The sequence below is a fragment of the Narcine bancroftii genome, chromosome 2 (genome assembly GCF_036971445.1).
Source record: "Narcine bancroftii isolate sNarBan1 chromosome 2, sNarBan1.hap1, whole genome shotgun sequence".
In the NCBI taxonomy this organism is placed as follows: Eukaryota; Metazoa; Chordata; class Chondrichthyes; order Torpediniformes; family Narcinidae; genus Narcine; species Narcine bancroftii.
In genome coordinates this window covers 298,638,107-298,660,337 of record NC_091470.1, presented here as the reverse complement: position 1 = coordinate 298,660,337, position 22,231 = coordinate 298,638,107, and the positions used below count along the sequence as shown (strand labels likewise).

General features: G+C 41.1%; 1 protein-coding gene across 3 annotated transcripts in view; it reads left to right on the top strand.

The window, feature by feature from the left end:
• xkr4 (XK related 4) overlaps positions 1-22,231 on the top strand; it is a 233,081-nt gene that overhangs the window by 187,545 nt on the left and 23,305 nt on the right. The window contains exon 3 of one of the 3 annotated variants that reach the window (XM_069915426.1): positions 14,242-14,258. The exons of the other annotated variants lie outside the window; for them this stretch is intronic. Coding sequence (XP_069771527.1) covers positions 14,242-14,258 — 17 coding nt within the window. The remainder of the gene's footprint in view (positions 1-14,241; positions 14,259-22,231) is intronic. 3 annotated transcript variants of the gene reach the window in all.

The window sequence follows — 22,231 nt, the reverse complement described above, 5'->3', positions numbered from 1 at the left end:
TCTTTATCATTTATGATAAACTTAATATCCATGTAATAAATATCCATGTATGCCATGCAAGAGTCTGATTTGGGGCTATTACTTGTGGCATACTTTCCCGTTTTAAGGCCAATTCATTTGTAGTCAGTGTGGTGAATCCATCGTGCTTGTCCTTCAACTTTCACTGCTGTTGGTGTGGTAAGTAAAACCTGGAACGGATCTCTCCACTTGGATGCCAACTTCTTCTCTTCCCACTTCTGGATTAGAGTCTAGTCTCCTGGCTGGATACCAGGCGGTGTCATCTCACATTGATCGTCCTTCCTCTGGCTATTTCACACCTGCCGAAGTAAAGTCTCAAAAATTTCAGTTAGTTGCTGAACATAACTAATCATTCTTTCACTCAAAGCATGATGATCCGAAGAAGCTTCTGCATTCTTAGTAGTTGCCCAGGGAGTACGTAATGGCTTTCCAAATAAAACTTCAGCTGGTGTTAAGCCAGTATCATTATTCTCATTTCAAAAAGAGTTAAAGGCAGGACTTTTAGTTAATTTAATCTGGTCTCCTCTACTAATTTAGCAAGTTTATTTTTTTAACATACCATTTGATCACTCCACCATTCCCACTGCTTATAGATAGTGGGAGCAGTGAAACTGCCATTTAATTCTGAAATGTTTACATAACTCTTCATTCATCTTAGGAGTAAAATGTGGGCCATTATCAGAGCTAATAACTGTAGGCAACCCAAACCTTGGTATTATTTCTCACAAAATAACTCCAACTGCTGTTTCAAATGTGGCACTGTGGGTAGAGCTTCTATCCAGCGACTGAACAAGTCCAGTATCACCAGGCAATACTTACAGCCTTGTACTCGAGGCAATTCAATGAAATCCATCTATATACATTCAAACGGGCCAGAAGGTAATTGTGTCCTTCCTGGCATGCATGCAACAGCCTTACCAGGATTATTTTCTGACAGATGAATCATTGAGACGCTCTCTTTTTTGTTGCTGCAGCAATTAAATTAGGGTGCCATCACGTCTGTAGTGCCACTTTCGCCATTCCTTCCTTTCCAGTGGGATCATAACACACTGCAACATGTGGGTTAGGGAGTGCAGAAAATATTGGGTCAGGAGGCAAATCAATTGACTACCACTCTGGGGTGGAGGGGGTCATAGTAGTTCATTCTCTTCCCGAATTGTTGACATTTTAATGTACAAGCCTCTTTCACTTCACGTAATTTGAATCCCTAATCCTGTACGTATATCTCGCCCAGTTACATTGCATCCTAGATGTTTTGCAATAGTAAATGGTAGAGTGCCTGTAACATAATTCTAAGTCACCTGTAGCAGCTCCATTGTTGAATAATGCTCTGAATTTCCTTCCAGACCTGATAGTTGCACAGTGCGATTGGAAATAGGGAATCCATATTCCTCCACAAATTCCTGATCAAGAGTAGATAGAGTTGCCCTTGTATCAATCAAAAATGGAAGACAGACACCCTGCACCTTCATTGCGACCATTGGTTCACCACTACCTCTTTGTGAGAAGAGCAGGAAGGCAGTAAAGCTCTCTGATTTTTTTTCCTGTCATAAGTGGAGAAAAAGGTGCCCAATAAGTGATAAAAGTGATCATCTTGTCTGTTAGAGGGCAGTCAGCAAGCCAATGTCTTTCTCTACCACACTTACATCAAACATTATAGCGAGATGGTGGCCAGATATTATCTGGTCTGGGTGGTCCCTGATTTCTTTTCTGAGGTAGGTAAGAACACTGAGCTGGAACCCGTAATCATTTAAGTGGGTATTTCCAATCTCTCCTATCATCTTTCCTTTGCATTCTTGAAGGAAACTCATATTTCACTCCGAATTTTGTGATATCTCGGTTTCATCTTTATTATCCGACCATAGCTCTTCTAGCTTGATCTTTTGTATTGGCTGCCAAATTTAAATTAGTTTTAATCAATGATGCTGTCTTGTCAGGTAGACTTTGCATAAGAATTGCATTGAACTGGGGCGAGGGCTGACCATTATTGAAAATCTGGTCTCCAGCATATGTCTGAGATGCTACTGTAAATCATTCCCAAAATTCTTGTGCTGACTCCTTGGGGAGTGGCTTGCACTCAAGGACCTTGCTCGTATCTATTGGTCCTTTTAAACTGTCTGCTAGTGCTGTGAGCATTGTTTCTATCTGTTCTACTTGATGGAGCCTGTCCTGTGCGAGCTCCTCAAAAGTCTCTATTGGATTAGCTGGTACCCGTATAGTCGCCTTCCACTTTACATTTTCTTCTGGATTTAATATGGCATGGCATAAAGAGATTAAATCCTGGGGATGGGCTCTGTAAAGTTTTGAGTTGATCTAATGTAGAATGCTCAGTTGCTGGATGAACTTGGGCTGGTGCTGTGGCTACTAAGGCTGACTGTGCTGACTGCAAAGCTTGGGGCAAGACAGCCTCTTGGATCTGGGGCAGAGACGTGGGTGGGTGAGCCCAAAAGGAATCATCTAACCACTTAATCTCATCGTTTTGCAGAAATACTGTCGCCATGCCTGATAATGGGTCCCTGGGGTTTTTATCTTTCATTATCTGTTTATTAAACATTTGCTGCTTAGCTCTGTCTTTGCTCTCATTCGTTTTGTCTTTTGATTATTATACCTTTCACATTCTGCCTGCAGAACCAGTCTTTTAGTGCACCTTCTCATGTACATAATGCTACTCCCCTACATTTCTGTCCCATAATGATTTTCCAGCTTTTTCAATATCTTGCATTGACTGTGTGCCCCTTTTAGCCAGGTCTCAATACCCAGCTGCCGACAGCAATCAAAAATCTTTATCATACTTTGGGTACATGTTACACATTTGCTGAACCAGGGCAGATCCATCAACCTTATCCATTTGCTACCCAATACCTTAACTCCTGCCTGTTTCACAAATTAAAACCTTTTTTTACTGGGCCTCTCAGGCCAAATGTTCAAATTAAATTTAACTTCAGGAAACAATATAACCTTATCACTGCAGTCACGTAACCTTAAACCTCATTTTTCCTCTGACCTGTATGCTTTATTTCTCTTGGTTCTTTTGTGGATCTTGGAAGAGGGACGACAGTGTTCCTGGGTGTGAGTGATGGAGTCAGGGCTCAAGGGTCCCAGAGGTACACTGTCAACTCCATCCGACATCCCGGTATCACCATTGCCACTTATTCCATCCGTGTCAATCGTTTCAGCGAGATCCTTGCCAACTACGCCAAGGCTGTTTTTCAGCCATTTTATGTCACACTAAAAGTGTGCCAGCCATCTTGTGTTAAAAGCAAAAGCATTAGTATTGATATATAAGTCAAAAGCATTAAAATATAAGTGAGATATAAATCATCCTTCTGCAGGTTCACCAAAATTCAAATGGCAGCGTCGGAAACTGATGGTTTTGACAGAGAAAGGATCAGGGATGGGAGAATTAACTGGATTGTGGGCCAGCAGAATCACTCAGATGAGGGATCAGGAACAGGTAAAATCAATGGGTAAAAGGATCTGGAGGCACAGGAATCATGTTCAGGAGCCATCGTAATAAATTAAGTGGTGGGTTGGTATGGAAATGAAGAATGCCCAGGAAATTAGATTGTGGAAGAGCACAGATTACTAGAATCAATGGGGAGGAGGAATCAGGGACCACTAGAATAACTGGACTCATTGGGTGGAAGGATGGGCACTGTTAACATCAATTGGGAAGGCTTGTACACCAAAAGACTTACTAGCTGCAGCCATACAGGTACTTCTATGAAAAATTATCATACTAAACTTATTGAATTAAATTAAAGGAGACAATAAATACATAAGCAGATCATAAATATTCACAGTAATCTTGGTGCAAAAAAAGTAACTTGCAATTCTGCAGACATGCCTTTTGTGCTGTCAGACAGTCCATGATTAGTGTTGCAATGGGAAGTTCAAGGGTTTGATAATTGTTGGAAAGAAATTGGTTGATCTTGAACCTAGAGGCATGAGTTTTCAGGGTTCTGAATCTTTGCCCAAGGTGACCTGTGTATGATGAGTAACATTACCATGCGTGCCTTGACACAGAAATAGTGGCAGGATCTCAGTAAGACTCACACTTGGAAGAGCCTGATAGCATTTTCAGTATGACACAAGACAGCCATGAAGTGGACTTTTCTGCATTTCCCTCTGGGAAAAAAAAAATGATTTCCATTCACATAATCAGAGGAAACAAAGTCAAGCAATTATGGGTGGAATTTCAAAAAACATTTGGTGTTGCCATATTAATACACAGCGATCTGAGTGCAAGGGTAATTGGTTCATTTTTGGATTGGAGGGCTATTTCTGATGAGTTCTGTGGTGATCAATGTCATGGCCTGAACTACTTCCAATTAGTCTTAACAACTTAGTAGACAGAAGAGGGTGTAAGAGGTAAGTATGCTGATAACACAAAGCCTGTGAGAAGACAGAAGGAATCTAGGAGGGGATAAGGAAAGGTGAAATGCATGGGTAAAAGGGGATATAATGTGGGGAAATGTAAACTTTCTTCACTTTGGTAGAAACTTCTTAAAATATGAGAAACTAATAAATGTTGATGCACAGAGGTGTTCTTGTGTTTCTCGCACAGAAAGTAGATGTAGAACAGAAGACCAACCCTAATGTTTCTGAAGGGCCATGCAGCCTCTCCCTGCTTCTTATGTTTCATTTTAATGCTTTCCTGGTACTAAGGAAAAGAAAATAAAGACTCTTCACTTTTGCAGAGGTATATTTTATTATCATAGCTCTCCAACAGCATCAAGGTCTAATTATAATTTGTTCCCATTTATTCGACCAGTGGTCTTCCTTGGTACTTACTTGGAACAGTAGACCACAGTCCCATTGAAATTGTTTTTCAGTTGGTTTGCAATTTTCAGAGTAAAATCTTTTGTCTTGAGCTGTAACAATATTAAACCCTTCAACATATGCTGTCCTAGTTAATATTGTCTGTGATTTCATTTGTTTGCTTTCATCAGCTTATTGAATCTAATTCCTTGAAAATTGATGCCAAAGTCTCTAGTCTTTTACAGCTTTAATACCACTGCACAATACCCTGTGCATTTGTATCCTTAAAGAAAGTGCCAGTTATTATCAATTTAGCTAAGAAAAAATGCCAATTGCATAGTTTGCTTGTGAGAAAATTTTTAAAGATTTCCAATCTGTTGTTTAGTTTTTCCTCCTTACACAAAAGCTGTTAAAATTGAAGAAGATTCCTTTTTTTTCAATATCAACCATATTGCATCTTTTAATTTCCTGTTTGGAGAATTTTACAAGACATTGTTTAAAAGATGTCACTGAATTTTCTATGGTGTGCAAAAATAATTGAAACTATTCAGTGAATCCTTTGAATTCATTGAACATCGATACTTGTAAATAACGCTCTGATCTAGTTTCGAGATACAGCACAATAACAAACCTTTCTGGTCCATGAACCTGCGCTGCCTAAATACACCCATGTAACCTACCAATCCCTAACATCTTTGAGAGGTGGGAGGAAACCGGAGCAGTCTGAAGAAAATCATGTGGACACAGGAAGAACATACAACCTCCTTACATGTATCCTGGTTGCTGATGTTCTAAGCAAAAAAATTAATTGTTAGCCTAAATATAATTTAGCTTACTTAAAATAATAAATGTACTTCACTGGTCTGTTTTTTTTTAATCATGCTGTACTTAGCCTGTGTTATATTTAACAAGTAACAAATGAACTGTAATTGTCATAACAGATATTAGGAATATCATCTTACACCTGATTCTCACCTAAAAGGACAAAGAGTAGATAAAAGGATCTGCAGGAAATCAATGGCAGGTGCAGATTCCCACTTCAGATATTAAGGTGGTATCCTTCCACCATTTATTTATGATAGCCATCTGCTCTGTGAAAATGCCAGATGTGGCCTAATTTGTTCATTGCAGTGTCAGGCACAAGGGTATCAGACACAGATGCATATAAGGAGTTGAATTCTTAGAGATCTGTTAATTGTCAGAATTCTTAATTGAAGAAATGGAGGCATTTTAATTGAATGAATATATTGTTGGAATTACCTTTTCCACTTTTTGGGGGGTTTTTTTGCGAAGTACATCAACTATCAGCAGATAGTGTACTGCACCAGGATGTTCGATTATGTTGAGGCTGCATTTGGATGACATATTTTTGTTCTGTGTATGAATTGTTCAATGGGGGTTTGGAATGCTGAATGCAGATAAATTCGGTGTCCAGTCAGCTGTGAAATTAACCAACTTCATAATGCATTCTCCTGTCCTCTGTATCTGCATCGATTTAAGCACTTAACCAGAAATCAGAATGCTTAAACAGTATATGCCAATTATTGTCGTGATATGTCATTGCTTATTTAATGTACTTGTGGCTTTATTAATCTGTTAAAATGTGTTAGTTGATCGGGACTTGCTCTCCTGTAAAAAATTTCATTCCAATTTTCTTCCCTCATATTTGTTGGTTCTTGTATGCTTCCTGTACTCAGCTATTCTTCATATTGTAAACAAATACATATTGGCAGAATATTGAACTATGATTAGGATCACAAGTGAGCCTTTATTTATCCATTTTCAAGCATGTTAACTCAGCAAACTTCATGTAGCCTCTGCAGAGTACTGACAAGGCAAGAATGGAACAAACCCAAAAGTGCTGCAAGCATTCACCTAATTAGGGGGAATGTATTCGAGATATATCACAGTAAAACTCAGGAAATCTACATTCCGATTGTTCAGAAATCCTGGTAGTTTTCATCCATCTCACAAGGTTCTGCAATCTGGCCTTAATTCCTGTTCCTTCGAATGTACCAGGGACTCGGTTCCCGTACTTCTGCTAAAGCACCAGATATCAGATTTCAGATTTATAGTCAGAGTTCATGCATGACTTCACATAACCCTGAGATTCTTTTTTTCTGCAGGCAAGGTAAAATTTCTTCTTATGAGTAGTGAAAAAAAACTGTACACAGCATATACATAAACAAATAAAGAAATGTAAACAAATAACAAATGTAAAGAAACTGACTGTGCAATACTTAAAAATCAATAAAATGCACAAGAAAGTGTCCTTAATGAGTCCTTGATTGAGTTTGCTGTTGAGGAGTCTGATTGTGGAGAGGCAGCAGCTCTTCCTAAACCTGGTGGTGTAAGTCTTGTGGCATCTATACCTCTTTCCTGATGGCAGTAGCGAGAATAGAGGGTGGTGTGGATCCTTGATGATTGCTGCTGCCCTCTGAAGGCAGTGTTCCCTGTAGATGTTCTCATTGCTGGGCAGGCTTTGCATGTGATGCCCTGGGCTGTGTGCACTCCCTTTTGGAGGGCTTTACACTCAGGGGTATTGGTGTCCCCATACCAGCCCTTGATGCAGCCTTTCCAGCACACTTTCCACCAAATATCTGTCAAAATTTACAAGGGGTTCTGGTGTCATACCAAATCTTCACAAACCTCTGAGGAAGTAGAGGCTTTCCCTTCCTGAAGTCAACATCACCTCCTTAGTTTGTTTGTGGTGAATTAGAGGGACCACATGCACCACACCCCCGATTCCTGTGCACCCTCTAATGGTCTAGGGGTCTGGATCCTGTGATCCTTCTAATGAGATGGAGTCCTGATTCATTCACACCCTCCAATAAACCCAATAATCCTTTCACGCTCCCTTAAAAACCATCTGGTTCATGCATTATACTACAGAGTAATATGTTTTAAAATTAGAGAAATGAAAGTGTGCTGGAATATTGATTATTCCTTTGCTGCTCTACCATTGCAATAAGTGCAAAGGTATTGTAACTTTAAAAAAAATCATTAAAATGTTATAGCATACAGGAGGACATTTGGCCCATGTGTTCATGCTGGTTAGGAAAGAGCTACCCAAACTAATCCAGCTTTCTAGCACTATTCATAGGCCTGCTGATAATGAGCACATTGAATTATTTTTTTAATGTGCCTCTTCGGCAGCAAGTTCCAGATTGCTATCAACCTTTGGATGAAAAGTGTCCTTTTTTTAATCTCCCCTTTAGTCCTTCTACCAACTACTTTTCATGTATAACCCCTGCCTTTTGATATTTCAATTAGCGTCTTAGAAGAAACTATATTTCCTTCTTAGACTCCTGGTAGAGTTATACACCTCAATTAAATTTTCCCTCAACTAACTGTGTTCCAAAAAATTCTCACCTTTTCCAGTCCTCCCTAGCAGATAAAACTTCCCAGCCCTAACTTACCATCTAATCTCCTTTCCACTGTCCCCTTGTGATCACATCCTTCTTATCATAAATGACCAAAACTGAATGCAGTACTCAAAGTAGAGACTAGCTATTGTTATGAGCCCAGAGGACGCCAAAACCCAGCAGCAATAGATATTCACCAAGACAAATGGTTACTTTAACAAAAGTTGCTTTTAATTATCTTTAAACATGAAAACAGGATCAAACTTTAGCTTGTTACTATTAACTTAACTAACCTAACTTAACCCCCTTCTAGTTCTAAGCACACGTGTATGTAATGTGTGTGTAAGTTCAGAAAAGTTCATTGATTTACAATCCAATCTTACTTCTCATTCTGCCAAGTTCACTGGTTGCAGGCAATTCTTATACTGTGCACAGAATATAATATTTATGAAGTTCACCAGGTTTTGGTGCTTGAAAGGTAAATGATTACTGCTCAGGAAGGTTCTTGTCGTTTTTCAGAGAAAGATTTGTTATTCGCTGGACACTCACAAATGATTCCTTGTAATCAGCCACTTCAGTGTCTTACCGAAGAAACGTGCCCCATCAGGGTTTCCCAGATGATAACCTCTTTCTTTCAAGACACCACAGAGTTCCTTTTTGTTTCACTTATTTCAAGTGAAACATTAGACAGCCAGTCCTCTCCTCTTGTATAAACCACAAGGGCTTTCACCAGGCTGAACTAAGCACTCGCAACCCACCTTCCAAATGAGATTTTTCCACAAGCTTGCCAGATTGTCCTGTTCCAGTCCCAGCTGTTGCTGCTGACTGTAGCAATGAAGAACTCTCTCTCTCTTTCTCAGAGAAAAAGCCTGTTTTTCCCTATCTGCTTGCAAAACCATGTAACCCTCTTAGAACAATCCTTCCAGAAAGCCTATGACTCCAATGAGTTTTTTCATCTGTTGCCCTTTTGTAAACAACAATCCATTAGTAAAGTCTCTTGTGCATTCTCCAAAGCTCTTGCAAAGGCTCTATGAGCCTGCCTGTCTTGTATGAGCAGAGCTCCAGTATTTTAAACAAGATCTGTTAAAAGTGTTTGTATGTGATCTACTCTAAAAGACCTGCCCCAATTTATTTCCCAAAAACATATCTATAATCTCTCACACTATTATCATTGAGTCCTATAGTTGTTCCCTAATGCTAACCATCATTGCTATCTATATCAATCCCTGCTGCCTACCTTAATTCCATATCCCTCTCTGGCTGGTTTATTCAACCGTGTGTCCAGATGCCTCTTAAATATTATTTACCTACCTTCACCACCTCCTTCGCTTTCTACTTCCAAATACCAACTATTGTTAGTGTGAAAAATTTACCCTCAGATCTCTATGAAAACTACCTTATAAATTATGCCCTCTTGTTTGAGACACCCCTACTATGGGAAACTGATTCTGACTCTCCACCTTACCCACACCTCTCTTTATTTTATATGACTCTGTCGTAATCCCCTTTCAGCTTCTTTGCTGCAGGAAAAGCAGACCCAGCCTTTCGAATATCTCATAATAACACAGGCCCTGCAATCAAGGAAACAACCTCATGAATCCTTAAGCACCCACTCAAGCTTAATCACATCTTTCCTGCTGGGTGGCGGTCAAAACTGCACACAAACCCCAAGTGCAGCCAAACTAATGTTTTGTTCAACTGCAATAACACCCTAACTCTTGTATTCACTGCCTTAGCTGATAAAATTAAGTAGACCAAATTTTTTCTTCATAAATCTGTCTACCTACATTGCCACTTTCAGAGACCTGTTATTGTACCCCAAGATCTCTCTGCTCAACAACACACCCTATGTTCTTTTTTTAACTGTGTACATCCAGTGGTTCCAGCTTTCTGAGGGATTACGAGAAACAAAGTTGGCCATTCATCCTACATTGTGCCACCGTTGCGATGTGCCAAAACAGCCCTGAAGCGTGGTGGGTGGCCGACCAATGGACGGACAGATGGGGGGGAAGGACCAGGCGGGTGAGCAACCTACCGATGGCCAGGTAGGAGGGAGCAGGCAAGCAACCGACCAATCTACTGACAGTCAAGGGGGTAGGGAGCAGGTGGTCGAGCGACCTATGGCCAGGAGGGAGGGGTGGGCAGGTGAGCGACTGACCTACCAACGGCCGGAAGGGGTAAGGAACAGGTGGGCAAGCAACCAACCTACTGATAACCAGTGGGGGGAGGTGTAAGGAACGAGTGGGCGAGCGACCAATCTACCAATGGCCAGGAGGGATGGAGCGGGTGGACAATCAACAGACGGGTGGGGAACTTACTCTTACTCCTTTGGGTTCGTAATGCATCATCAATTGGGGGTGGAATTCCCCCTAAATTGCCAGGGAGGGCATCTTACCAGGAATTTGGACCACAGTGTGAAAGGCCCAGGAGGCCCTGAATTCCTGGGAATTTCTCCAGGACAAAGAAGGGTCACCGCTCACCTGCGGTGTGAAAATGCCTACTCTTCCATAGCCTAACTAAGACACTTGCATTAAGAATACACCATTTAAAAGACAAAAGACAAAGTAATTTGAAAAAAAAAACTATTGTCATTTTTAATTAAGTAACGTTCACTTTAATCAGCTAATTCCTGTAATTCACAAAATTTAAATTTGAACCCCGGTCACTGGTGCTGTAACAGTGTTGTTCTATCTACCACACTAACCGTGCCACTTCATAAGTAACCTCCTCCCCTCGCACTGACAACCCGACTCATCTCTACGCTATTTTCCCGGTCAGCCCCTCAGCACCACTTCCTTTAAATTCTAACCCCATTTGCCTTACGTTAACTAAGCTGCTGTCATAGTTAAACCTCCCCCTTTCCCTAAGTTTATAGATAAAACCTTACCAACATACTTAATAATATACTAATAAAAAGAAATACTCTTACTAAGTAGTGTTAGGGAGATACATTGGGAGAGCCACCTCAGAGGAGAGGCACATCGACTGACTCTTTATCTTTGGCACCACCATTTTATTCAAATGTGACTTTATTGAAACTTTGTTAAAACAGTTGCTGTGGGTGGGGCATGACGGGGTGCTCCGCTGGCTGAATGTTTGCCTTGTGTGTTGCTTCAGAAAACATTTACAATTTTAAATTTTATTTAAACTTTTTTAAAAACTTTATTTAATTTAAAATGTATTTATAAATCTTTTAATTTATTTATTTATTTCCTCACCATTTTTGCCAGTTGTTTGAGTTTCCGGTTGATTGAGTGCTGGATAATGGGGATTTTACTGTTATTAAAAACAAAGACGGTGCTGTAATGGCAGTCCTGCCACTGGTGAAGACCCAGGGAGTGCAGGGAGCAGAGACACAGTGCTCCTGCGGGGTCCAACCGTCTGGTTTGACTTCCGTCAACTCCATACAGGCTTTAAACAGCCCGTTAAAGGAGCTGACAGCAGTTTTATTTAAAATCCCGCTAACGCAGGGATGAAGCCCTCAATGGCAGTGCCTCTGATTGGCAGCAGCCGCAAGGGGTAGAAGACTGCTTCCCTTAAGCAGAGGACTGGTGCAGGGCACCAGAAAATGAGGAGACCTCCCCCCACACCCATCTGAGAAGGGTAAGCAAAGGAGATGATTCCATAGGATGGTGGCGGTGGACCAGTGAAGGGTTCTGCGGCTGAAGGACCCATGAAGGCAGCGGGCAGTTAGTGACTTGAGGCAAGGAACCCACGAGGCTACGGGCTGCTGGATACTGCAGTCAAGGGACTTGCCCCAAGCTGCAGATTGCTGGAGACTGGCTTGAAACTGATTGAAGGGGTACCGGGTATCAGAACCGGGAGTCAAAAGAGTGCTGAGGTTCCTAATAGTATCAGAGGTTTGAATCTGGATCTCAGGTTGCCATTGGTTTGGAGTGGACTCTGTAAGGCCATGGGGGCTGCATGAGTGCTGGGGGTGAATCCACAGACGCTCGGTGATTGAGGGAAACTTGTTTGCTTCTCTTTCTCTGACTGTAAGAGGTGCTTCAGGCAATATCTGCCAATGGCAAATCTGTCTGCCTTACAGCAGCAAAAGCAATTTTCCGTAATATGACACTTTTTAATTACATGACAATAAATTGAATCTTGAATCTTGATATCAGTGATTTAGATTATGGAATGAATGGCTTTGTTGTCAAGTTTGCAAATGATATGAAGATAGGTTGGAGGTTGATTGAATATCAGGTGTTAACCTGAATCATGATTGAAAATATATAGTCCACATTCAGAAATGGCACAAGATCTCATGGGAATGGTCTTACTGCACATAAACCATATTGGCAATCATTCCCTAGTGATCGCCAATTTGATTGATGTGTGATAAAAATTGATCATGGATTAGCCAGTGGTGAATGAAAATGTGCGACAGGATTCATTTTCTAGCCATGTTATACAAATTCCAAAATTACATCATAAATATTGTTCAGTCAAATCTCCATTGTTTTCAACTGTCACAAGATAATTTGCTTACAATGCCCAGTTTTAGCAGCTTTCCAAGGGCTAATTTTTGCAGATCTGGCCTTTCAATTAGTGTCAATATTTTCTGCCTCCAAGTTACTACCTCCTAGTAATTTAGTACACTCTAAAAATACCTAAAGACTGGAAAGTAAAAGAAATGGATTTCTGAATTAGAGAGGATTTTCTTTGTTCTTTAGTGATCTACCTATTCAATCTTCCTCATGGATTTTAGAGCTATTTTTCACGTGATCAACAGAAATAAAAGCTATAGATCTCAGTCTAAATTTAAAAAGTGGTTAGACTTGCTGACTCCCAGTTGAACCTCAAGAAACATCTTCATCATTTTGTGGTATTTGCATAATGCAGCCATTAAAAGAGAGAAGACAAGCATATCAAGGTAGGTAATTTATCTTTACTCTGTGACAAGGCGTGACTGCAGAGTGAGAGATGAATGACACACACACGGGTGTAAGTAAAGTCGAGAGTGATTTATTGATCTCCCAGCCCTGCTTTTAAAGACCCAGCTTCAAACCACTGGGCCTGGTATTTCTGGGTCTGTGAGCAGACTTGACATCACCGGCGAGCTGGCCTTTGACTGGCCGTAGTTCCTGCTGTGCAGGCTCCTGGCCAGTGAAGGCCACCAGTGTGCAAGGGCTTTCTGTGCTCACTGCGTTAGTCTGCCATTTTGAATGCTGATTCGCTTGCCAGGTCCCCACCCCTGAACTGGCGAAGCGGACACTGTCGTCTTCGGTTGTAGTCCGCCTTTGCTTGGGCAGCCTGATCGTGCGATGTGATGGCTATGTGTCGACCATTTGGTTTGTATTCAGGTGTGCTGGTTTGAGGCAGTCAACAATGAATGTCTTTTCTTTCCTGCCTATGTCCAGCATGTATGTTGACCCATTGTGCCTGATATCCTTGTACAGTCCTTCATATAGCCATTGTAATGGTGCCCGGTATGCTCCCCTGTGGACAAAGACATACTTGCAGGTCCTCAAGTCCTTGGGGATGAAAGTTTTTGTTTGCCCCTGCTGTGTGGGTGGCACTGGGGCCAGGGTACTCAGTGTTTCCCTGAGCTTCTCCAAGGTTGCTGCAGGTGGCCCGCCCGGGGCTTTGCCAGTAGGCACGAGTTCCCCAGGAATGACCAAAGGTGCGCCGTACACTAGCTCTGCTGCTGAGGCGATAAGATCTTCTTTGAGGAGCTGTACGGATCCCCAGCAGGATCCATGGAAGCTCGTCTGTCCAGTTGGGTCTCTTGAACCGAGCCATCAATGCCGCTTTTAGGTGGCTGTGGAACTGCTCCACCAGCCCATTTGCCTGGGAGTGGAATGCTGTGGTATGGTGGAGCTGCGACCCCAGTAGGTTTGCCAGCGCTGTCCACAGGCTTGAGGTGAACTGTGCACCTCTGTCTGAAGTTGTGTGTTCTGAGACTTTGAACCTTGCCACCCAAGGGGCTCTGGCACAGGCCTCCATCATTGTCTATGTCAGTGGGACTGGTTCCGGCCATCTTGTGAAGTGATCGACTATTGTCAGCAGGTATTGTGCCCCCCAGGACACTGGCAGTGAGCCCACCATGTCTATGTGTATATGGCTGAACCTTTTTCATGCTGGTTTGAATAATTAGGGGGGGGCGCCCTGGTGTGCTGCTGGACTTTTGATGTCTGGCACAGCGTACAGGTTCTGGCCCACAGGCTGACCTGCCTCTGGAGGCTGAGCTACATGAACCTGCTGGCAACCGTCCGAACGGTTGTTTTTGGTCTGTAAAGACTTTGAATTGTCTTCCTAGAGCAAGTGTCAGACTGTGAGGTTCAATGCCAAGACCCCTCGGTGAAAGGCGCTGTATTTCTGCTTGGGTGGTCAAAAGTGCCCGCTGAAGAAAGTAAGAGGCCGCCATTGTCCCTCAACAAATTGCTCTAGCACTCCTCCGACCGTCATGCTGGATATGCCCACCGTAAGGGCTGTCGGGGCATCCGCCCTGGGGTGGACCAGCAATGTGGCATTGGCCAGTGTCTCCTTCGCATTCTCAAAGGCTGCCAATAATTCCTTGTCCCAGGTGATTTATTTTTTCTTCCCTCCCATTAACATGAACAGGGGGCACCCAATGCAGGCCGCTGCTGGTACAGAACAGTGGTAGAAGTTGATCATGCCAGTGAATTCTTGTCAGCTCTTCACTGTTTGAGGTTTGGTGAAGTGCACGATGGCCTCTACCTTCTCCGGCAGAAGGGTTACTCCATGCCTGTTAATCCTGTGGCACAGGAAGTTGACGGTTTCAAGCCCAAATTGGCATTTGGCCAGGTTGATTGTCGGGCCAAACTCACTCAGACAGGTGCATGACTATCTCAGATGGGCTGCATGCTCCTTACGGTCACGGCTGGCGATTAGGATGTCATCCAGGTAGATGAATGTGAACTTGAGTGATGGCGACGAGCATCCAATCACACGAAGCAGAGTGCAGGTAAAACGCTAGTTTTAATAGGCTGATATGTACAGTTATGTCTTGAGGTCTTGCCTCTAAAAGCCTAGGCCAGAATGACAGGGGATGGGTCTCCACTGGTTTATATATGCAAGGTCACCAGGTGAGCCACCTGGTGACCTAGTGGTGTAATAACATACCACTACATTGAGATTCCGTCCCTCCACGTCCATCAGCCTCTGGAGTGTCTGGGCTGCGTTTTTGATTCTGAAGGGCATCTTCAGGAACTCAAAAAGGGCAGTCTTTGGTATGTCGTCTAGGTGGACCGGGATCTGGTGATAGCTCCGGATGAGGTCAACTTTGGAGAATATGCGGTCCCCTGTAGATTTGCTGTGAAATCCTGCATGTGCAGTAGATGATATCCATCAGGTGTGGTGGCCTCTTTCTGGTGGCATTAGCCTCCACATGGCCTCCAACTTCCTGCTTCCTTGGCCAAAGGGCTGTCGGAGCGCCGCATAATTCCCATCTCCTCCAACTTCTTGAACTCTTTCTTGGTGAGGTTGAGTTTTTCTGGAGGGAGGTGGTGTGCCCTGGTGTAAATCCGAGGCGCCCCTGTGAGAATGTGGTGCCTCACCCCATACTTGGGTTTGGCTGAGGTGAACTGTTGCACCACTATGGAAGGGAATTCTGCAAGGATGTAGGTGAACTCATTGCCTGAAAAGGTGACTGAGTCAAAGTTTAGATTGTTTTGGTGAGAACCAACTGAAGACCTTTCTGGTCTACCAACGGTCAGTGCACCCGGAGAAAGTCTATGCCCAGAAATGGTTGTGCCACCGCCGTCAGCGTTAAGGTCCATGTGAAGCGGCTGTCACTGAAACAGGGCGGGATGGTGCAGGTGCCGAAAGTTTGGATGCTGCTGCTGTTCGCTGCCGTCAGGGCCAGGCTCACCTTCTTCTTCCGGATGTCATAGACTGAGGGGGAAGTATGCTGATCTCCACACTTGTGTTCACTAGGAAATGCTGACCTGAGAGTGTGTCCCAGAATTATAAGAGCCTATCTTGCTGGCCAGCCGCCTATGGAGTTTCCCTGAAATCCACAGAGATGGAGCAGCATTGGCAGGCCTCCATACCCCATCATTAATAGTAGAAACAGTATTGTGCATCAGGAATGTCTACTTGCCCTTTCTGTCATCAGATGCACCCTCGTTGGTCGCTGCTTGCAGGGCCTAGCAACTTGTTCTACCAATGCACTGTTGACCCGCTTTGCACGTCCACCCGGTCTGAAACTTTCCAGGGGTTACTGAAGTCCTCGTCAGCCATCAGCAGTCAGTTGGTCCAGAAAAATCTTCTCAAGAACAGGCAAGTCTTGTGCCCTCAGCCAATGCCAGCATATTGCTCATAACGATGGATGGGGCCCTGACTCCCAGGCTATCCACATGCAGCAAACGGGCAGCACACTTGTGCCTTGAGAGCCCGAAAGTGCAGGTTAATAGCATTTTTGGGCCATATATTTGCTCTCTTCTGGAGGCTGCTGTAGGAAATCAACGATCCTTGCTGCAGTGTCCTGGACTAATGAGCTCACCCTGTAGTAGTACTTCATGGAATCAGTTGAGATCTGCCGCAATTGAAATTGAGCTTCTGCCTGTTCGAACCAAACTAGTTGTGATGCCCAGAATGATGGCAGTTTTAATGAAACTGCGTGGAATGTAGACAGGTTGGTCATTTTCGACTCCAAATTCTGTTTGGACCACTTGGCATCACCAATGTACCGAGGCTCTACTGCAGAGCGAGAGAAGAACCAAGTGAGGTCAAGACTGATTTATTGATCTCCCCAGCCCTGCTTTTATAGACCCAGCTTTCTTCCATTGGGCCCAATATTCGCATTGCTGCTGGCAGATGTGACATCACCGGCAATCTGGCCTTTGATTGGCCATGGTTTCCACCATGCAGGCTCCAGGCCAGTGAAGGCCATTAGAGTGTGTGGGCTTTCCATGCTCACCATGTTAGTCCGCCATTTTGAGTGCTGATTCAACTCTATTATATAAGACCAATATCATACTAGGAACCATTAATTATTCCAGTAACTAATCCAATATAATAACTACATGGCCATTGATTTTTATATACAACTACTAAAACATTAATGACTATGACCAAGAGTTTCTGCTTGATCATGCTGGTTTTTTTTAAACCCATGTAAATTGTACAGATTTATGGTAACATTCAGAATAACTGAACACTTCATGTTTTTAATGCCAGTTTTTATATCATTATACTAAAAATCCCCCCTCAGAACTTGTAATTTTGCCAGAGAGAACCATTCATTATTGGGAAAGATTTGTATAGATTTGAATGCATGGATACTAACCAATAAATTTGCAAGTTTTTGAATGGATTTGTGATCAAATTCACTGAGAAACTTATAGCTGCAGAAGACAATTGTATATATTGTTTAAAAGACCTGTTAAGTAATTTAGAACTGAATTACCTACATTTCGTTGATGAAACATTAACTTAACATGTTTATTTTCAGAATAACCTCCTTTTCAACAATATTCGTTAGAAATGGACACTCTTAAACATATCAGGAATTTCTAAAGAGTGTAATTTAAAAAACAAATTTAAAACGGCTGATTTTGCTGATTCATGGAAAGTTTTTCATTCATTCATTTGCAAAATTTGCAATCTCAGGGAAGAGATTTTGTTGCACAGAGTAGTATTTTTGTGTGCCACCTGGTAGAATCTGGTTAAAACCCCAAATTATTAAACCCAAATGTTTCTTCCAGGTTGTTTATGTGTAAGGAGTGCTTGCAATTGTGGATGGGTATGCGCAGTAATATCATACAGCATGGTTTTGATGTTATTTGTGTAAAATTGTACAGTGCATGGAAGCCATCGACTCTGAACCAGTCCTAAACCAGCAGATTAAAACTTTGTCCTGTTTACCTGCACTTGGAGATTAAGTACATTAATCTTAAAGATATGTTCTTTTTTAAGTGCTTGTTCCCACCATGTGTCACTGCTCATGATTTAATCTCCTCAATCAGTTCCCACTAGAGCTTTCCCCACCCCTGATCTCCCCCTCAATCAATTCATCCAAATCCTGGATCATCTCCATAACTCACACCACTTTCCCTTCGATCCTCGGGACCAATTCACCAACCTGGCCTCTTCACCTATTTCCAAGCGACTACCTCCAGTAGTATCCCCTTATTCATTTTGCCTCTGCCTCTCTCTCTCTCTCTCTCTCTCTCTCTCTTTCTCTCTCTCTCTCTCTGTTCAAGATTATTATCAACTGATTGTACAAGTACAACCTGACAAAACAGCGCCCTCCATTTCTCGATGCAAAAACATGCAAATATATAAAGAGACATAACACACACATGCAGACAAATGATACATGTGCCGTATGTACCTACATATCTTAAATAAGTAAAAAATGCTAAATAGAAGTAGAGGCTTGTATTAGCAGTTTATCAGTCATTCAACAGTCACACTGCCCGTGGGAAGGAACTGTTTCTCAGCCTGGTGGTTCTGGCTCTGATCCTCCTGCATCTCTTTCCCGAAGGGAGTAGCTGGAAGATGCTGCCTGCAGGGTGATAGGTATCCTCAATGATTTTGCAAGACCCCTTCAGACAACAATCTCAGTAGATCACATTGATGAGGGGGGGGGGGGAGCTGAGGGGGAAACAGAGACCCCAGTGATTCCATCTGCTGAAAATCTCTGTAGGGCAAATATAATCATGTCATCTACAAATATGATGACTCTGTTGGAGCTGGACATTCCTCCTGTCTTTTCAGGTGCAAAGCAATTTCTATAAAGATAATATTTATTTCACAATCAAAGACTTCAAAGCAGAAATTTACCCCATATTGTTCCTCATCTGTGACTTCATTATTGAATGAATAATAGCATAAAAGGGATACAAGGGAACAATAATGTGCAAACCTATCCTCAAAAATTCCAATAAAGGAATGTAGTTATCAATTTAAATGAATTCATTTTCAACTTTAATTCAAGCTGTTCTAAAGTAATAATTGATTATAATAATTTAATTTCTCTTCTCATAAACACCATATAATCAGCATTTAATAATTGATCATTTGTAAAACATATTCTAAAATCTAGCAGAACCTCATGTCGTTACTGTATGGTGACTTACAAATAAGAACTAGAGAAAATAAAATGTAAGTTTTAGAAGCTGTCATGTATCTCTGTTTATTTCACATGATTGAAACTAGACTTTTTCCAGAGATAGTAATGAGCACTTAACGTGTCCTTCTAAAATCCAATAGCGTTTCCTGCCATAAATTTGGCTTGTGCATCTGAAGCATATCAGGTGACATGGTTCCCTTTGAAACGTTGCTCACGAGATTTGTCCACATTGTCTAAGGAGCACCAGTGACAAGGTTTTATCAATCCTAGAATGATAGAAAATAGATGCAGGAGCAGGCCATTCAGTGTTTTGAGTCTGTTCCACTATTCAAAATGATTGTGGCTGATCAATACATTTAGGACCCTATTCCTGCTTTTGCTCTATACCCCTTGATCCATTTCACCATTAGGACCATATCCAACTCTATGTTGAATATATCTATTGAACTGACCTCAACAACTTTATTTCTTTTTAATCTTTTTTATTGTTTTTTTTATAAGAAATACAATACAATGAAGAAAAGGAAATGAAACTGAAAATACAATATCACATATGTATATATATTTTTTAATATTTTATTTATAAATTTTCAAATTCAACAATTCATAATAAGAAAACACACTACATTCTCCAATTATATACAAATTTCACCGTCAAGTCCAATTTCACCCATCCCATCCACCCATTTCACGAATACTAAATACAAAGACAAAATTAAATAGACAATCACCTCAGAGAAAAAAAGCACCATAAATTTCCCCTCATTGCTTATTCCTGTAACATTTATCAATGTCTCTTTATCTTTCTGACCCATTAGGGATTTAAGGACAGAACGCAAAACAGAACAATTACACTTAAAGAGCTATTAAGAAAAAATCAAACCCAAAGAAAAAATGATAATTGTCCGATTCATCGGAACCTCACCACCAGCCCCAGACTTTAAATTTTCATGGCTCACTCTGGTTAAGATGTATTCTTCCCTCCCTTACCCGCAGAGAGGGAGAACAGAGCGATGAAGCACAAGGAACCGCACTATAATTTGCACCTATATGTCGCAGATACGGTTGCCAAATTTTATGGAAGGTGTCACATTTCCTCCTTAAATTATAGGTAATTTTCTCCAGGGGAAAACAGCACTGCATCTTCATATTCCAATGTGCAATGTCTAGATGAGAGTCCGACTTCCAGATAACCTCTATGCTCTTCCTGGCCACTGCCAATGTGATCAACACAAATTGGATTTGAAATTTGGACAGCTTCAATGTAAGCCTTATGTCCGTGATGTTTCCTGACAGGAATAACTCTGGATCCTGCGGAACATGACTTGGCCTAGCTCCACTCAAAAGGGCCTCACTTTGGAGCATGACCAGGTTGAGTGACATATGTACATCTATATTATCATCAAACAGTACAAATTCATCTCTTCCTCCACTGCAATGGGTGATAATTTTTAAAAAACATCAAATGTATTATATTTAAAAACTCATCTAACCTACTCTAATTAAAAAAGAAAAATCTAACAAAAACAACTAAGCTGCTTATCCTGAGGGTTATATATATTTTGTAGTGTTGGATTCCTACCATAACTCAAAAAAACAAAAGTAAAACTAGATTTCATCTGGAAGAGTAAATACTTCTAATCACATTAGAAACATTTACATCAAATGAAAATAAGACATAAAAGGTCACCATGTACCTTCAAATTTCACCAGTGAATCAATTACATGATATTTATTTTTTTCTGCTTATACAAGACATAATATGAGAGAACCATTGAATAAAATGTAAGTTTTAGAAGCTCAGTCATGTATCTCTGTTTATTTCTGTCACATGATTTAAACTAGACTTTTTCCAGAGATAGTAATGAGCACTTAACATGTCCTTCAGAAATCCAACAGCATTTCCTATCATAAATTTGGCTTGTGCATCTGAAGCATATCAGGTGACATGGCTCCCTTTGAAACATTGGTCACGAGATTTGTCCACACTGTTAGAGGTCTTTCCATTTGAATAGGATGGCTCTTCTAGCCAACAATATAGAGAAGGCCACAACCCATTGAACAGGTACAGAAAAACTCCCTATGTCTAGGTCAATAACCTCAAAAGGAGCAGTTATTGCATATACCTAGAGTATAGTTGAAAAGATATTAAAAATTTCTTTCCAATAGGATGAACAAGACCCAAACATATGTGTGAATCTAATAATATTATAGTTGCATCTGTCACAAATAGGGTCAATATTTGTTGGTCACATACCAGGTTAAAAATCTTGTCCCATAGATCCTCCAACAAGGATCTTGCAGGTTCCAGTTCCCAAGCCTTTTTAATCTTATCATGAAATACTGGATGTAATTTTAGAAATATATCATATATAATTCCAATTAGCCCTTTCTGAGAAGGATTCAATTGAAAAATTTTATCAGCTAAATCTGGTGGATATACGAATGGAAAATCCAGTTAAATGATATTTAAGAAATTTTTAATCTGTAAATACCTAAAAAAATTAGTAATTGGTAAGTCATATTTACCTGCAAGCTGTTCACAAGACATTAAGCAACCTTTCTTAAATAAATTGGCAAAAGAAACAATACCTTTGATTTTCCAAATAGAGAAAGATTGATCAATTATTGATGGTCGATGAGAGTAATTATGAGAGATAGCGCTAGATAGGACAAATCTTTTTTAATTAAAAATTTTCCTAAATTAGAACCAGATTCACAATATATGTTTGAGTATTGGATTCAATATATTTCTATTGGTCTTGGAAAAGCTAAATGGAAGAGAGATACCCAATAAAGAGGCCATTGAATTATAGATCTCAATTCTAAATCTGTCCACAATGGATGATCCAATTTATCAGAATGCAAAAAGTTAGATAGCAAATTTTAGTAGCCCAATAATAAAATTGAAAATTAGATAAGGTTATGCCTCCATCTTTTTTTCAATTTTTGTAAATGAAATTTACTAATTCTAGGGTTTTTGTTCTTCCAAATAAAGGAAGAAACTTTTGAGTCAATAAAAAAAAGATTTCTGGATGAAACC